Source organism: Haemaphysalis longicornis, unplaced genomic scaffold (assembly GCF_048455015.1).
Source record: "Haemaphysalis longicornis isolate Haplotype H1 unplaced genomic scaffold, Haemaphysalis longicornis Haplotype H1 scaffold_4, whole genome shotgun sequence".
In the NCBI taxonomy this organism is placed as follows: Eukaryota; Metazoa; Arthropoda; class Arachnida; order Ixodida; family Ixodidae; genus Haemaphysalis; species Haemaphysalis longicornis.
Window position 1 is genome coordinate 7,196,467 of NW_027526361.1, and position 13,357 is coordinate 7,209,823.

General features: G+C 48.3%; 1 protein-coding gene across 1 annotated transcript in view; it reads right to left on the reverse strand.

The window, feature by feature from the left end:
* LOC144179270 (uncharacterized) overlaps positions 1-13,070 on the reverse strand; it is a 36,957-nt gene extending 23,887 nt beyond the window's left edge. The window contains exons 1-5 of the mRNA XM_077707561.1: positions 12,781-13,070; positions 11,662-11,901; positions 7,494-7,687; positions 2,903-3,013; positions 2,104-2,327 (exon numbers count right to left, since the gene is read on the reverse strand). Coding sequence (XP_077563687.1) covers positions 2,104-2,327; positions 2,903-3,013; positions 7,494-7,687; positions 11,662-11,901; positions 12,781-12,937 — 926 coding nt within the window. The 5' untranslated portion in view covers positions 12,938-13,070. The remainder of the gene's footprint in view (positions 1-2,103; positions 2,328-2,902; positions 3,014-7,493; positions 7,688-11,661; positions 11,902-12,780) is intronic.
* Between the last annotated feature and the right edge of the window lie 287 nt (positions 13,071-13,357).

A 13,357-nucleotide genomic window follows, 5' to 3' on the forward strand; every position in this document is an offset into this window, starting at 1 on the left:
CGGGCGTTTTTGTTTTTCGCCTCCATCAGAAAAGCTGCCGCCGCGGCCCGGAATCGAACCCGCGACCTCGTGCTCAGCAGCGCAAACTGCGTATTCATTTACCGTGCCTAAGACACGGGTCACGTTCCCTTCCTGAGACGCCCTTAGCGCCGCCGACGCAGAAGCTCATCATCGCTGCCGTCTAGAGAACCCACGAGTGAGTGCTGCCTCAGCGCACTGCTGCTGCGCCCAAATATCGCATTAGGGGGTATCGTAATCGCCAGCCCATTTTTAGGCTGACAACAAGAACCTGTTGTCTAAGAAGTACTTTAACCTTTGTCTGACGTCTCCGACAGCTCCGCTAGCAGGATACTCGACGACGGTGCTGTCACGTATTGATTCGAGTAATTTTTTTGTTCACATCCGTGGCCACAGCACATGTCAGTTGGCAATGTTACATAATCAAGAAAAACAACCTGCAGTTAAATTTGTCGCTCTTCTGGAGTACGACCACTTATCTGTAGAGTGTCGCCAAGACCAAAACCCATCTCTCGAAACCTCGACAATCGCGGCAAAAAGTATCGCGCAGACGCCCCGTTATTTTCATCCTGTCACCACAGCTGGCTTACAAAACGACTGGACAAGGTGAGAGTGACAGCTATAACGGGGTTTCCAAGATGTCCGCCGGCTCTCCCATAGACGAAGCTTATTTTAATGTCAGGGAGTTAAGCGGACCATTGCCAGAATTAAGTGGATCATTGCCATGCCAGAAACCCGGCGCGGAAATTGCAGCTGCTAAATTTCCATTGGCTGCAATGTGCTTCATAGCACGTGCGCAAAGGGAATGAGCATGCCGCGTGCATCAGAAATGAAACACAACGAAAGGAATCGCGCTGTTAAGGAGCGACTGGAGAGCGCAGGGCTAGGTGATAACTAAAAAGAGAGGCGATGCAGCGGCACCGAGTCGACACTCTGTAGCCGTGTCTGCTCCTCTCGCCCAGCGGCGCAGCAGTCACCAGGAATCCAGGGCGCTCTGCACTGAGCAGAGCGCCCTGCGGTGTTCATATGGGCACTCAGCGGCATTCATTGGGGCATTATAGCTTGCACATTCACAACTGATGAGAAGTGCTTAGGCGGATTAGGGGATTTAACAGCAGGGCTGGTGTAGGTCGAGCCCTTTCACCAGTCTGTTGTAGGTCATGCGTCACGCACGCGTAGGGCAGGTTCCCAGACCCACTGATAGAGTGCGGAGTGGTTCCGCAGGGGTGGGTTCCTCCCCCTCCCGTTATGCGACGGAGAGGGGAGGGTGCCTCACTCCGCCGACGTTTAGCTGCCCATTCCTTTGCGCGAAGAGTAGAATTTGCGCGGCGACGGCGGTGCCGTTCTCGGGCCCGCGCCCATTGACGTCCGAGCCGACACACGAGCTCCGCTGTTCAGCAGATCTGGCAATGCACTGACAAATCCTTCCCTCTCATCTCTTCTGTGGAGCACTGGGAGGCGGCGCTAGGCAGGCCGGATCCTCAGGTCCAGCAAGCACTCGCCCTCCAGGTCAGTGGCACCCTCCATGCAGGCGTTGATCACCACTTGTCGTTGGCCCAAATGATGCTCAAAAGTTTTTTTCTCTGTCTCTCTCAGCGGCTGGGTTTAATTTCTTACTGGATCTATAATTCCTAAAGCACGTAACTGTGGTAGACGTTCTTGGGGTTAAACGAAATAGACCACAAATTTCGACGTTGATGACAGGTTCGAGCTCGAACAAACGAGCTGCATGCTTAGGTAATTTTTTTTTAGAAACGCTCCATTATTATTCTGTTGTAAATGTATTGTGAATGCATCTCTGCATTTCGGACGGTATTTAATATAACAAACCGCGGCTCTTCATCATAGTTCCGTGAAGTGCCTACTGGGGATAGATAACATTCTTGCATCTTCTTTTTTTACTTTGCCCGCTTTGGTTTGATTTTAACTAGGTGTCCTGCAGCACTCGAAGCTTCTACGATTCATGTTGCTGACATCCTACCGTAGGATGTCAGCTTTTATTTAATGAGGCGTGACGCGGAGACCACATTTCCATACACAAACAGCACTCAGTGTTGTCCATCTCGCGGGCACTCCTCGTGTCACAGGCTGGTCAGTTCGTGCGGAGGCTGCTCGAGGTGCTCCGGTTGGTCGTCGGCTGCCGCGTAGCCGAAGCGTCTGGTCTCCTCGAAGCTCTGCTCCTCGGCGTCCACTTGGCTCCAGTACGCGTCGAAGTCCAGAGGTGGTGCCTCGCCGCCGTATTCCGCCGGCAAAGCCTTTGGCGGTATCTCTTCGTGGAGCTTCTCGAAGTTTTCTCCGTAGAAGCGAAACTTTGAGACACAAAAGAGCAGTCAGAGGAAAAAAATTAAACGCTAACTTCACTTGTATACTTCTACTGAGGTTGTTGCAATATCAGTCACTCAGTCCAATGTTGGAAATTTCGTTTACTACCAACCAGATGTCTAGACACATCAAACATCATTTCCGGTGCAATTAGTCATTGTCGCTGTCAGGGTATCCATAGAGTTTCATACTAAATATATTAGTATGAAACTCTATGAGGGTATCACAGTGCGTCATTCCTGCGGCGTGAATTTCAGATGGAGGCCAAAAACAATAACACCTCCGTGTCGTTATCTCGGTGTGCAAAGATCCCCAGCGGGTAAAAATTAATACAGGACCCTTCATTACAGCGCACCTAAAGCCCATTTTTTCATTTTTTTTTTTTTGGGGGGGGGGGGGGGGGAGGCGGGAGGGAAGAGGAGTTGCTTTTTCTGCACTCTCTGGTTATTCGCAAAGCAATGTTTCCAGTCAAGCTTCTCATTCATCGATGACGCGTACAAAATATGCAGAGAATAAATTTTTCCAATTTTTCAATAAAAATGGGCGAGGACATGCCGCTTACCCTTTCGGCCATTTTGGCTTTGATGAACGGTTTGACGAGTGCAAAAAACAAGTCAAACGCGTAAGACTGCCTCACGGTGTGAAAGGCTTTCATTCGCATCGGCATACAGTCCTGTAAAAGAAATAGAGCTCAGCATCAGCCACACCAAGTCCTAAATGTATTACCGATTAAGCGATTGTATTCGCTCTTGTCGGTGGGTAAATGGAATTTTCGAAACGTCTGGCGAGAAAGCAGCTGAAGCCTCGCTTTCGCGAGGTGCGGAAACCCACAAGCAAGCAGGGTACGGACCTCTCCCTGTATATAAGTACCGTGTTGTCACGAATAAGCGCACACTGTTGTTCTCGGTCTCCTGGCGTTCCCGGAGACAGTAGCGTATGTAAAATTTCATGTCGAGGGGCAAAAGGAAAGCATGAAAGGAGGACAAAGTATAATAAATAGCAATAAAACAAAAATAAAATTAAGCCAAAAATATTTCACTAACAATATCGGATGGTGTCGTGCTCTACATAAGTTCCCGGGTTTTTTTTTTTTTTGCTTTTTAGCCAGTGAAATCGCTAAACGGTTAATCGCCATTGTGACAGTACACATATCAGCCACATAATGTTCGCGCACAGCTTGTGACAGTGGTACAAAATAGTTATTGGTAGTCATTACTTCCTGATAGCCAAAGTTAGTAGCCTCGTGTATACCCCCCGCTGGATACCTCAGTGTCGGCAGACCGCAACAAAATATACATTCACTGAGTCCGGTCGCTTAGAGGAAACTCATTTTTTGAGTTCCGTGTGCAGTAACACAGACGCGTAAGCGGCCCATCTCGCGGGAAAGGCATGGTGCTAAATGCGGGTACGGCAAGAGTCTGTTTCACTGCAGCTTCAAAGGGTAATATTATTGCTCATGCAATCAATTTATCGCACTTACAAGCACGCGCTTGTCTTGAACAGATCCACATGCGACCAAACTTGTCGATCTAGCGGTAGGCGGCTACCGCGAATCGCTCGTCGAAACGTTCATTGCGCGTCGGATAGGCAGCTTTAATACTGTACTCTACTTCGTCAAAACTAGGCAGCGCCCCCCCCCCCCCCCCCTAGAACTATTTCACTGAACAGAATTTCTGCGGGTGCTGCACGATTGCAGACGATTGACGAACAGCATCGTTTCATGCCTCTAATCGGCGTGGACTGCCAATGTAGGCGGTGTGACAGCGCTTTGAGCAACAGCATGCAGAACTTCGAAAATGGGAAATGTCGCTATGAATAGGAGCAGACCATGTCGCTGCTTCGGCTGCCAGCCTCTTCAACGCATTGCGCCCATCTGTAATAACCGCAGAGTTTAACTTTTTGGGGACGCGAAAGAGTCTGATGCGGCTGGTTTTGCTCGGATGATTTGCGTAGCCGAAAGCGCAACCCCCCCCCCCCAGGGCATCCGAAAAGCCAACACACGAGTAAAAACTCGCACTTTGCGTGCGTTCAAAGCAGCCCCTCTGCATACGCGCCGTATGCCGGTCCGGATGTTTTGCCAACCACCCGCCCGGCCGCACCGAGCACGTGCGCTTGGCCGTGACGTCACATGTCCACCATCCCCCCCCCCGGGGGGGGGGGGGGGGGTCTATTGAACCACCTTGGGTTGGATGAGTTATTTCTACCAGATGGGCCGCATCTCTCTATCAGCCGTACTCACCCTCAAAAAAATTATCGACGACCCCTGACACCCACACCGTCTGGGCTCCTGGACACGCCGCCATCTCCAGTAATGAAGCGGCTCACGCCGACGCTCGCGATTTGATACCCCGAGCCCTTGCCGACGGTGGCTACTTTCTAACCCCCCTCCCAAAGATCTGAGTGCCCACACAGAAATTCTCGCCCATCAGAGGTAAACTCTCCGCAGCCGCCCACCGCCACTGGCGCCTCTCATCCCGCCTCATCTTCCCCCACCAACAACCTACCCCCTGTGCTTAATTATCCCATGCCTGGCACCCATACCATACAGTATGGGCGTGCCAACGCGCTCCATACTTGCCCCCACTTCCCAACCCCACCTTCGAGCAGTGGTGGGCGGCCCTGGCCAGCACAGACCTACATGCCCAGCTCAACCTGGTGACCCGGGCAGGGACAGCCAGTCGAAATCACTGAATCCCTAACTAGGGATGCCTTTCACGGGGCGAGGCCCATACATCAGCCTCTGCTCGATGAATGAAAAAAATTCTCTCTCTCTCTCTCTCTCTCTCTCTCTCTTAAAGTTCAGTGAAAGTGAAAGTGAAGTGAAAGTTAACGTGAAGTTCCGGTAGGGGTTCAGTCTGCTAATAAAATAACGGTTGAGATTCAGTTGAGGCAAAAATACTGATTATGTTCTTTTTCGGCACTCTACCTTCAAGTGAGCGAGGAGGTTGGGCGAATTCGTCAAAGTATCGTTAGAGAAACTACACACAGTATGCAAACAGTGAGCCCGCAAACTTACGGTGCTTGCGTTCCCATCTGATTTGGACGGATCCCCTACATCATTTTAGCATAAAGTTGCCGTACGCCTTCATTTGTGACCAACAACTCAATAAGTACTTTTGTCATTTTCCATCGGGGAAACAGTAAACTAAATTTAAAAGCTTACAGTAAACTTAAAAGACCGTAAACAGGAGGCATTCCAAAACCTGATTTTGGAGCGCTGTTGTTGCAAAGAAATTTTAAGCATGTAAACCTATTTCGAACTGTCTTTTATGTGATCATTTGAACGTATTTTGAAAACGTAAACGCTACAATATTTCTCCATGACAAAATTGAAGATGGCAGCTGCAGCCAGCTGTTTTCTGTCGCAGTGAAGCATCAACAATGGCTACGGCTGCTGAGTTTTTTTCGCTCTTGGACCCCAACTACGTGTCTGTGGCACGTTAAGTCTACGAACGTTAAGCTGGTATGTGTATTCGTAAAATTCCAATAAAAGCTTATAAATGTCATGCCCAGTGCTTAGGTAATTTCGGTCGTCTTCTCAACAGCTATCAAGCTCGCAGACGATCGTTTATGTCGCTGCACCTGCGGAGCGTTAGCTAGCTCGCAGACGATTATTCAATTCAGTGCTCTCGAGGGATGGCCTAACGAAGGTACGGGCGACAATTCTCGGCTGACCAGAACAAGATATTCAACCCAGCAGAGCGGAAATGCTCGCAGGATATTTCTGCCGGCACTTCGAACAGCTCAACAATTTTATTGCCCTCCTGTAGCGCCGACGATCCAACAACCGGTCGATTAGCGGTATATTTTTTTTATTTATTTGTCAATACTGGAACGGCCGTGCTGCAACGGCCGAACTCGTCTGCTACAAATCGTATGCTCCGAGAAGCCGCGTTTCAGCGCTCTAGCTCCGGCGTGCTTGCTTTGGATCGTCCAAAGTTTAAACAATCAGGGTTCGCTCGAAAGGGACAGTTTGAAACGGACACGAAACGGGCAAAACGGAGAATTTCGCTACAGGAGTGTACGTGTGAGCTCGGTAGGAGATGTTAGTCAGGGGGAGAGAACGCCATAGGAATGCGGTGTCTTTTTGTTGCCAACGAACTCTGTGAACGCCCGCCAGTCGAGTTGTGCACGCCATTTTCAATGTATGCACGGAACCGCGGCTGAGAAGCTGCTGTCCAGGTACTGCCTTGTGGATGACATGCATTTAAAAATTACATTCTATTGCTTCCAGGTGTAAAACCCTCTATTTATAGAACACTACATACGCCCTATCTTTGCAAGGGAGGCCTCCAAATTACGGCTTCTGAAGTATAAGTAACGATCTCTCCCCCATTTCTGTCCGCTGAAGATATTCTGCTTAACCACTCGCAAGAGAAGTGATCATCGTCTCTATACATACTTGTATATATGTACGGATATCATCACGGCACGGATCGCTAAACAAATGAATGCATCTACGTCGATTACAAACACAAGGCACTGGCCCATCAACCAGCCCACCACGTGGCAAAGGCTGATTTTGACAAGAATCGAAAATATGGAAGCACTCGACGTGCTGTGTGCGTTACTAAGCGGGCAGCGCGTGTAGTAGAACCTTGCTAAGTAAGCACCTCAATGCCTAAATGGCAAGCATGAAGGGACGCCGCAGGCATCTTACTCAATTCGGTTCCTAGCCGTGCGTACATGTGTATACCTCTTGTGACGAAATTCAAACCGGGCTCGGGCTGTAATAAATCCATTTGGCAACGGACCTAAGGCAACGGACATGGTGTGGTGCCAAAGTAAGGGTAGGTCTGTCTGTCTGTCTGTCTGTCTGTCTGTCTGTCTGTCTGTCTGTCTGTCTGTCTGTCTGTCTGTCTGTCTGTTTGTCTGTCTGTCTGTCTGTCTGTCTGTCTGTCTGTCTGTCTGTCTGTCTGTCTGTCTGTCTGTCTGTTCTGTACTGTTCTGTTCTGTACTGTTCTGTACTGTTCTGTTCTGTTCTGCACTGTTCTGTTCTGTTCTGCACTGTTCTGTTCTGTTCTGTTCTGTCTGTCTGTCTGTCTGTCTGTCTGTCTGTCTGTCTGTCTGTCTGTCTGTCTGTCTGTCTGTCTGTCTGTCTGTCTGTCTGTCCATAACCAGGCTTCTCTGACTAAAAATTCCGCGCCAGTAACCTGAATGTACTCCAGAATCCTCCTGATGAGACCGATGTTGAAGTAGAGCAATTTGTCAGCACTGAGCCCGGCATAATCCACGATGATCACCACTCCTAGGGTTTGCGCCGCGGGGTCGCACGCCAAGTGCTCCAGGCAGAGCAGAACTGCTCGCTGTACGTCCTCGTACGAAACTTCGGCGGGCACCCAAGCTCCTGGAAATGCGAATAGGCGGGAGGGAAGAGAAAAAACGTATTATAGCGAAAAGTTCTACCGTAGGGATTGTTGTTATTGGTGGCGTTTATTCACTCTATAAAGGATAAGGGACCCATTAGTGCGGGTAGAGAAATATGATGCAGCTGTGAATGTGAAAGCTAATCACTCAGCCCAGAAGTAATTCAACATTTTTGTTTTCCTATTTTTTATTTATTTTATTTTATTTAAACATACTGCAGCCCCTTTGGGGCTATTGCAGGACTGGGGGTAGGTACAAAATATCGATTTGGGAGAACCAGGGTACAGCCATACATGAATAAAATATACAGACTATTTGCCACACTAGCAGTGCAGGATGCGGTATGAACGCGACAGTCAAGAAAACGTATAATGGGCAAAGTCACATGAGTACATATTGATAGAGGATGCATAACATACGAAACACAAGTATACCGTGCGCTCATCAATATGCCCTACAAATAACACGTTTATACACCTATGCACTGATACACAAAGTTTGCAAAACACAAAAATTATTAACAAGGGATCGATTAGTCATTTTCAAGTGCTTCCAAAAATTTCTGTGATTGAAGAGAACGGACGCTGCCTGGCAATGAATTCCATGCTTCTATGGTTCGGGGAAAGAAACTAAACTTAAACGTGTTGATGCGTGGGTGATAAGGGGAAATGTTCAGGGGGTTATTGCTTCTTGTTGTCGAAGGCTTGGCCAGGGTGATATATTCGGAAGTGGATAAACGATGCGTAGAATGAACAACGCGGTGAAAAAAATTTAGTGAATCGATGCGACGGCGGGCTGACAGGGTTTTTAGGCTAAGCGATGGTAGGGCAGCAGTTGGGGAAAAGTTGCGGTCGTATCTGCGGCAGATAAATCGGACGGCTTTCTTTTGCACTGCCTCAATGCGGTTAATGTCACACTGTTTATGTGGATTCCATACGTTAGATGCATATTCTAATACCGGACGTATTATTGTGTTATACATTAATAACTTTGTGTGTTGAGGGGCCTGAGACAGTGTACGTTTCAGGTAGCCAAGTTTTCTTTGTGCTTTGTTAGAAATGAAATCGATATGTTTGGACCAGGACAAATTACTGGTAAAGTATACGCCTAGATATTTGTAGTGTGGGACCTTTTCTAATTGCACCCCCTTGGAAAAGTACGTGAAATCGGACGGTGATGCGCTATGGGTAAACGACATGACTACGGTTTTATTGAAATTGATAGTCATCTGCCATGACTCGCACCATGCACAAAATGCTGAGAATGATTCGTTAAGACGGTGGTGATCTTGTTTTGTTGTGATAGTGTCGTATAAGACGCAATCATCTGCGTAAAAGCGAATCTTCGAGTTGATATTATAAGGCAGGTCGTTTATGTAGAGTATGAATAACAATGGACCAAGTACAGAACCCTGGCAAACACCGGAAGGCACACTGGAAACTGGGGATTCGGATCCGTTATAGTCTACATATTGCGATCGGTTGCTGAGAAAATGCGAAATCCAATTGACGATCTTTGTGTTATTTAAAATGGCTTTTAATTTGCAGATGAGTTTTGTGTGAGGCACTATATCGAAAGCTTTCGAAAAATCAATGAATATAGCGTCTGTTTGCTTTCCGTTGTTCAGATTGTTAGCAATGTCGTGCGCAAATTCGGTTAGCTGGGTGATGGTACTGAAGCCTCGACGGAACCCGTGTTGAACGTTGGACAGTATGTTATTCCTTTCCAAATATTCTATTATGTGCTTGTAAATTATATGCTCGAGCAATTTGCTTGAATAAGGTGAAAGGGATATCGGTCTGTAATTACTGAATAGTTGCTTGTCACCGGATTTGTATAATGCCAACACTTTTGCTATTTTCCATGAACTCGGGACTGTACTTGTTTCAAGTGATTTATTAAATATGACAGTTAGGTAGCGGCATGTCCATAAAGCGTACCGAACAAGAAACATATTCGGAATTCCATCTGGTCCACTGCATTTCTTTGTTTTGAGGTTCAGGATAAGATTTAGGACGCCTTCCTCGCTAACTGTGACATCATCCAAGGATGTGGAAGGGTTACGGCTCGCGAACTCTGGACATTGGCCGTTGTCGCGGCTAAACACGGAATGAAAGAAAGTACTGAAGGCACTAGAGATCATAACGGGATCATTGATAATGTCGTTGTTTATTTTAAACGAGTTTGACATTGTGCTTTTAGGCAATATTGATGACCAAAATTTGCGGGGATTAGTTGTTAGCAGGCGTTGTAACTCTACTCCGAAAAAGAAATCCTTGGCGCACTTCATTTTACTCCCGAGTTCTTTCTTTGCCTTATCGAATTTGGCTATGCTCTGCGGGCTACTAGTAGATTTGGAACGCCTTAGTCGGCGAACGCGACGCGATAAGTGAAGAATTTCTCGATTCATCCAGGGAACGTCAACATTTTTCTTTTTTGATTTAGTAGGAACGAAACGTTTGATGCTAGTTTTAACCAGGCTCTCGAATGTGCTGACCAACAGATCAATATTACTATTCATGCTTAGGGCCGAAAAGGATTCAAAGGCTTCGGCTAACATGTCGATAATAGAGTTATCGTCGGCTTGGTTGAAATCCAAGAAGGAAGTGATAGCAAAGTGCGGTTTTTTTACTGCGCATGGTAGAGAAACAAGTACTGCCTTGTGATCGGAGATTCCATCGATAACTTCACAGTGGAAGCCTTTTTCGTTAAGATTTGAGCTTAGAAATACCAAGTCTAGTATAGCGTTTATTCGTGTGTTTCCGAACAATATCTGGGATAGCCCAAATGACAACGTTGTGTCTATCAGCGCATTGCAAATATTTGCTTCACGCCCGGAAGCGGTAAGGGAGGACCAGTTAATTCCGGGAGTGTTAAAATTTGTGGATTGTAACAATAAATGAATTTAATTTCTATACTCGGAATGTAATTGCGGGAAAAAGGGTTGTGGGAAATTTATGGGCAACACAAAAGAAAGTACGGAATATGACAAGGAGAGGAAATAAAGCAACGCAACGAAATATCAGCGTGAATCGCAGTGTCTGCGGACATCCACGACCTCAGAAAAACAGTGTGAGCCAGCTTATCCAGAGAACGCGCCAGCCCCGATGGGCAACGTCCTTGATATAAGTCAGAACTCTGGCCCAACGACCAGAAGCGTGATCTCCTGATCCATGGCTCGCGTAATTTCAGACAAAAGTCACGACATCAGAGCCTGATGGGACACAAATGGCCATATTCGGAGTCTGTCCTCCACTCTATGTGTCGCTTCGACTCAGCTAAGTGTATGATACCGCAATTTCTTTACATGCGAAAATCGCTTTCAAGGATCTCCTCCACTGGAGGCTCGAGTTGGGGAAGAATTCAGAGTGCAGTTGGACGGGGAAAACGTGGGAGTTTCCCGCCCGAATTCGGATGCGTTCATCGAGAGTGTGCTACTCGGCTCCATGTGTGAAAACACCGCTCTCAAGAGAGCGGTGCCAGTGCAGAACAGCAGTGGCAGAAGAGCGGCACAGAAATTCTCCCAAATACCTGCTACAAGCTTTGTGCCACGTGCATCGGAAACGAACCACGTAGAAAAGGAGAGCATACTGCTGGGCAATTCCCGGGCGTGCACAGAGCCACGTGGGAAAATCGGTCACCGGCAACGGCGGTGGCAGATGCAGCTGTTCTGCTGAGCGAACAAACTTTCATCCACCACATCGCAACATTAAACACAGCGACGTAACTCGGCGACACACTTAGCAAAAAGGCAATGTCCTCGCATGCACATCATAAGATGTGCTTAGGTGCGCCCATAACTTTTGCTTTACCAATAAAACACTTCCGACGTGGTTCGACTAAATGCGAAATAATAATTTCCGCGGCTTTCCTTTCCCCAACAAGTCGCGTGTAGCAGAGTATTGACCGGGGTCATCATGATTGCTTATTGCGTGTCGTCATTGTTATACTTACCTGTCTTGCAGAGAAAGATGGGCCGGCCATGGACGTCTTTGTCTGGCAACACCATAAGCAGCTTCCGGGCTGCTGCCGGCGCCTTTGACGGTAGGAACTCGCGGTAGATAGAAGGGCAGGCGGCACGGTTGCTGTAGTACTTGCGGAGGGTCTGCAGGGCGAGGTCCACGTTGTACTTGCGGACCCGAAGGAAGCGCAGAAGGAATGCCACGTCTGTGTTCGCGTCGAGGCCGGGCTCGGCTGTGCCGGCAGTAATGGGGTGTACGAAAAGGAACATTAGCCGAGACGATAATCTGATCACTGTAGCCGCCAGATTTTGTTTTTCACGGTGCGGCTGCAACCAGTAACATACAGCAAGGGTACAGAGGTGCGCTAGCTTCTTATATTGCGCGAGCCGCTACAGCGAAAAACGCCATGCAGTGCTGATTCTGTTTTCCGTGCAGATCTGGTGAGCTACTTTTGCAGGTGCTCGTTGTAAGTGTATTTTATCATAGCATAAATTTTGCCACTGAGCGCGTCTTCCACAAGCGGTGCTTTTACGGCGTTCGTAAGCAGCCTCGTGTGCAGGATTTAGGAGTCCGTGACGATATTAGAGCGCACAACACTCAAACGGCCGGACAGGACAAATCTGGGTGCGCACTTTCCAGCTTAGCTCACTGTCTGCTCTACATACCCGCACAAGGGTACTGACAACCCTTCATTACACGACTATTAAACTCGATGATTCAATTCCGTCAATAAATAGGAGTAGGCGAGCCTGCGCAGGGAAAGTCGTCCTGGGCGTCGCTCTGCGACAGAGCGCTAAACAACATCAAAATAGGCCGAATGGGCGAAATTTAGGCTGGATCTGAAGCACACCCTTGAGGAGAACAAGCAAGATTCATTCATATGGGACCGTGTAAATCCATGCAGACGAACCAAACGAGGCGTGCTTCCACACTTAGAACGAATCTGCAATGGGTGTAAAGCAATGGAACATGGTAAATTAGTGCAACGCGCAAGATATTTTTTTTTTTCGTATCAAGTTTCCGGCATGCGTACATCTGCAAGCCCCGCAAAATCTACGAACGAGCGTGTTGGGGGTGACCTACATAGAGGAGTCACACGTAGGCGTCTCACCCAGCAGCAGTTGCGTGAGCTCCTCGACGGCTTCGCGCTTCTTGGCCGGAGTCTCCCCAAGCTCTTCCTCCGCAATGCGCTGCAACTTGAAAGGCAGCGCTCCTTCGGACGTGTCGAAAACGTCGTCCACGCATTTCTTCGTGTACACGCCCGACATGCTGGAGATCGGCGGGGCGCCGCCTGAGACGCTTCAGAGAGCTCGATCCAAGAGGCGGCGGTGTGGCGCCGAGAAAAGGGCCTTATGTGCGAAAACAGCCGCAGCTGCCCAAGAGATGTGACGTCTGAGAATAATGCAGCTGGGAGGCTTTCCTGTTGTGGCCCCTGGCCGACCGGTTTCAAGGGGAAAGCTGTCAGGGCGATCCCCTGCACGTGCGCGTGCCGGTGAGCGCACAGGTAGACACACTTTAATGGGCCTCGTTTTAGCCTCTTGAAGTACTTGTCATGAAACGCATGCGGCTTCCACACGGCGACATTACCGCTCTCACTGGCGCTCTCAGCTTTCTCAGCGCTCACGGAGATGTCAGTGCAAGCTGTATTTACGATAGTTATCTCTGTACATATTCTCACATTTTATTTA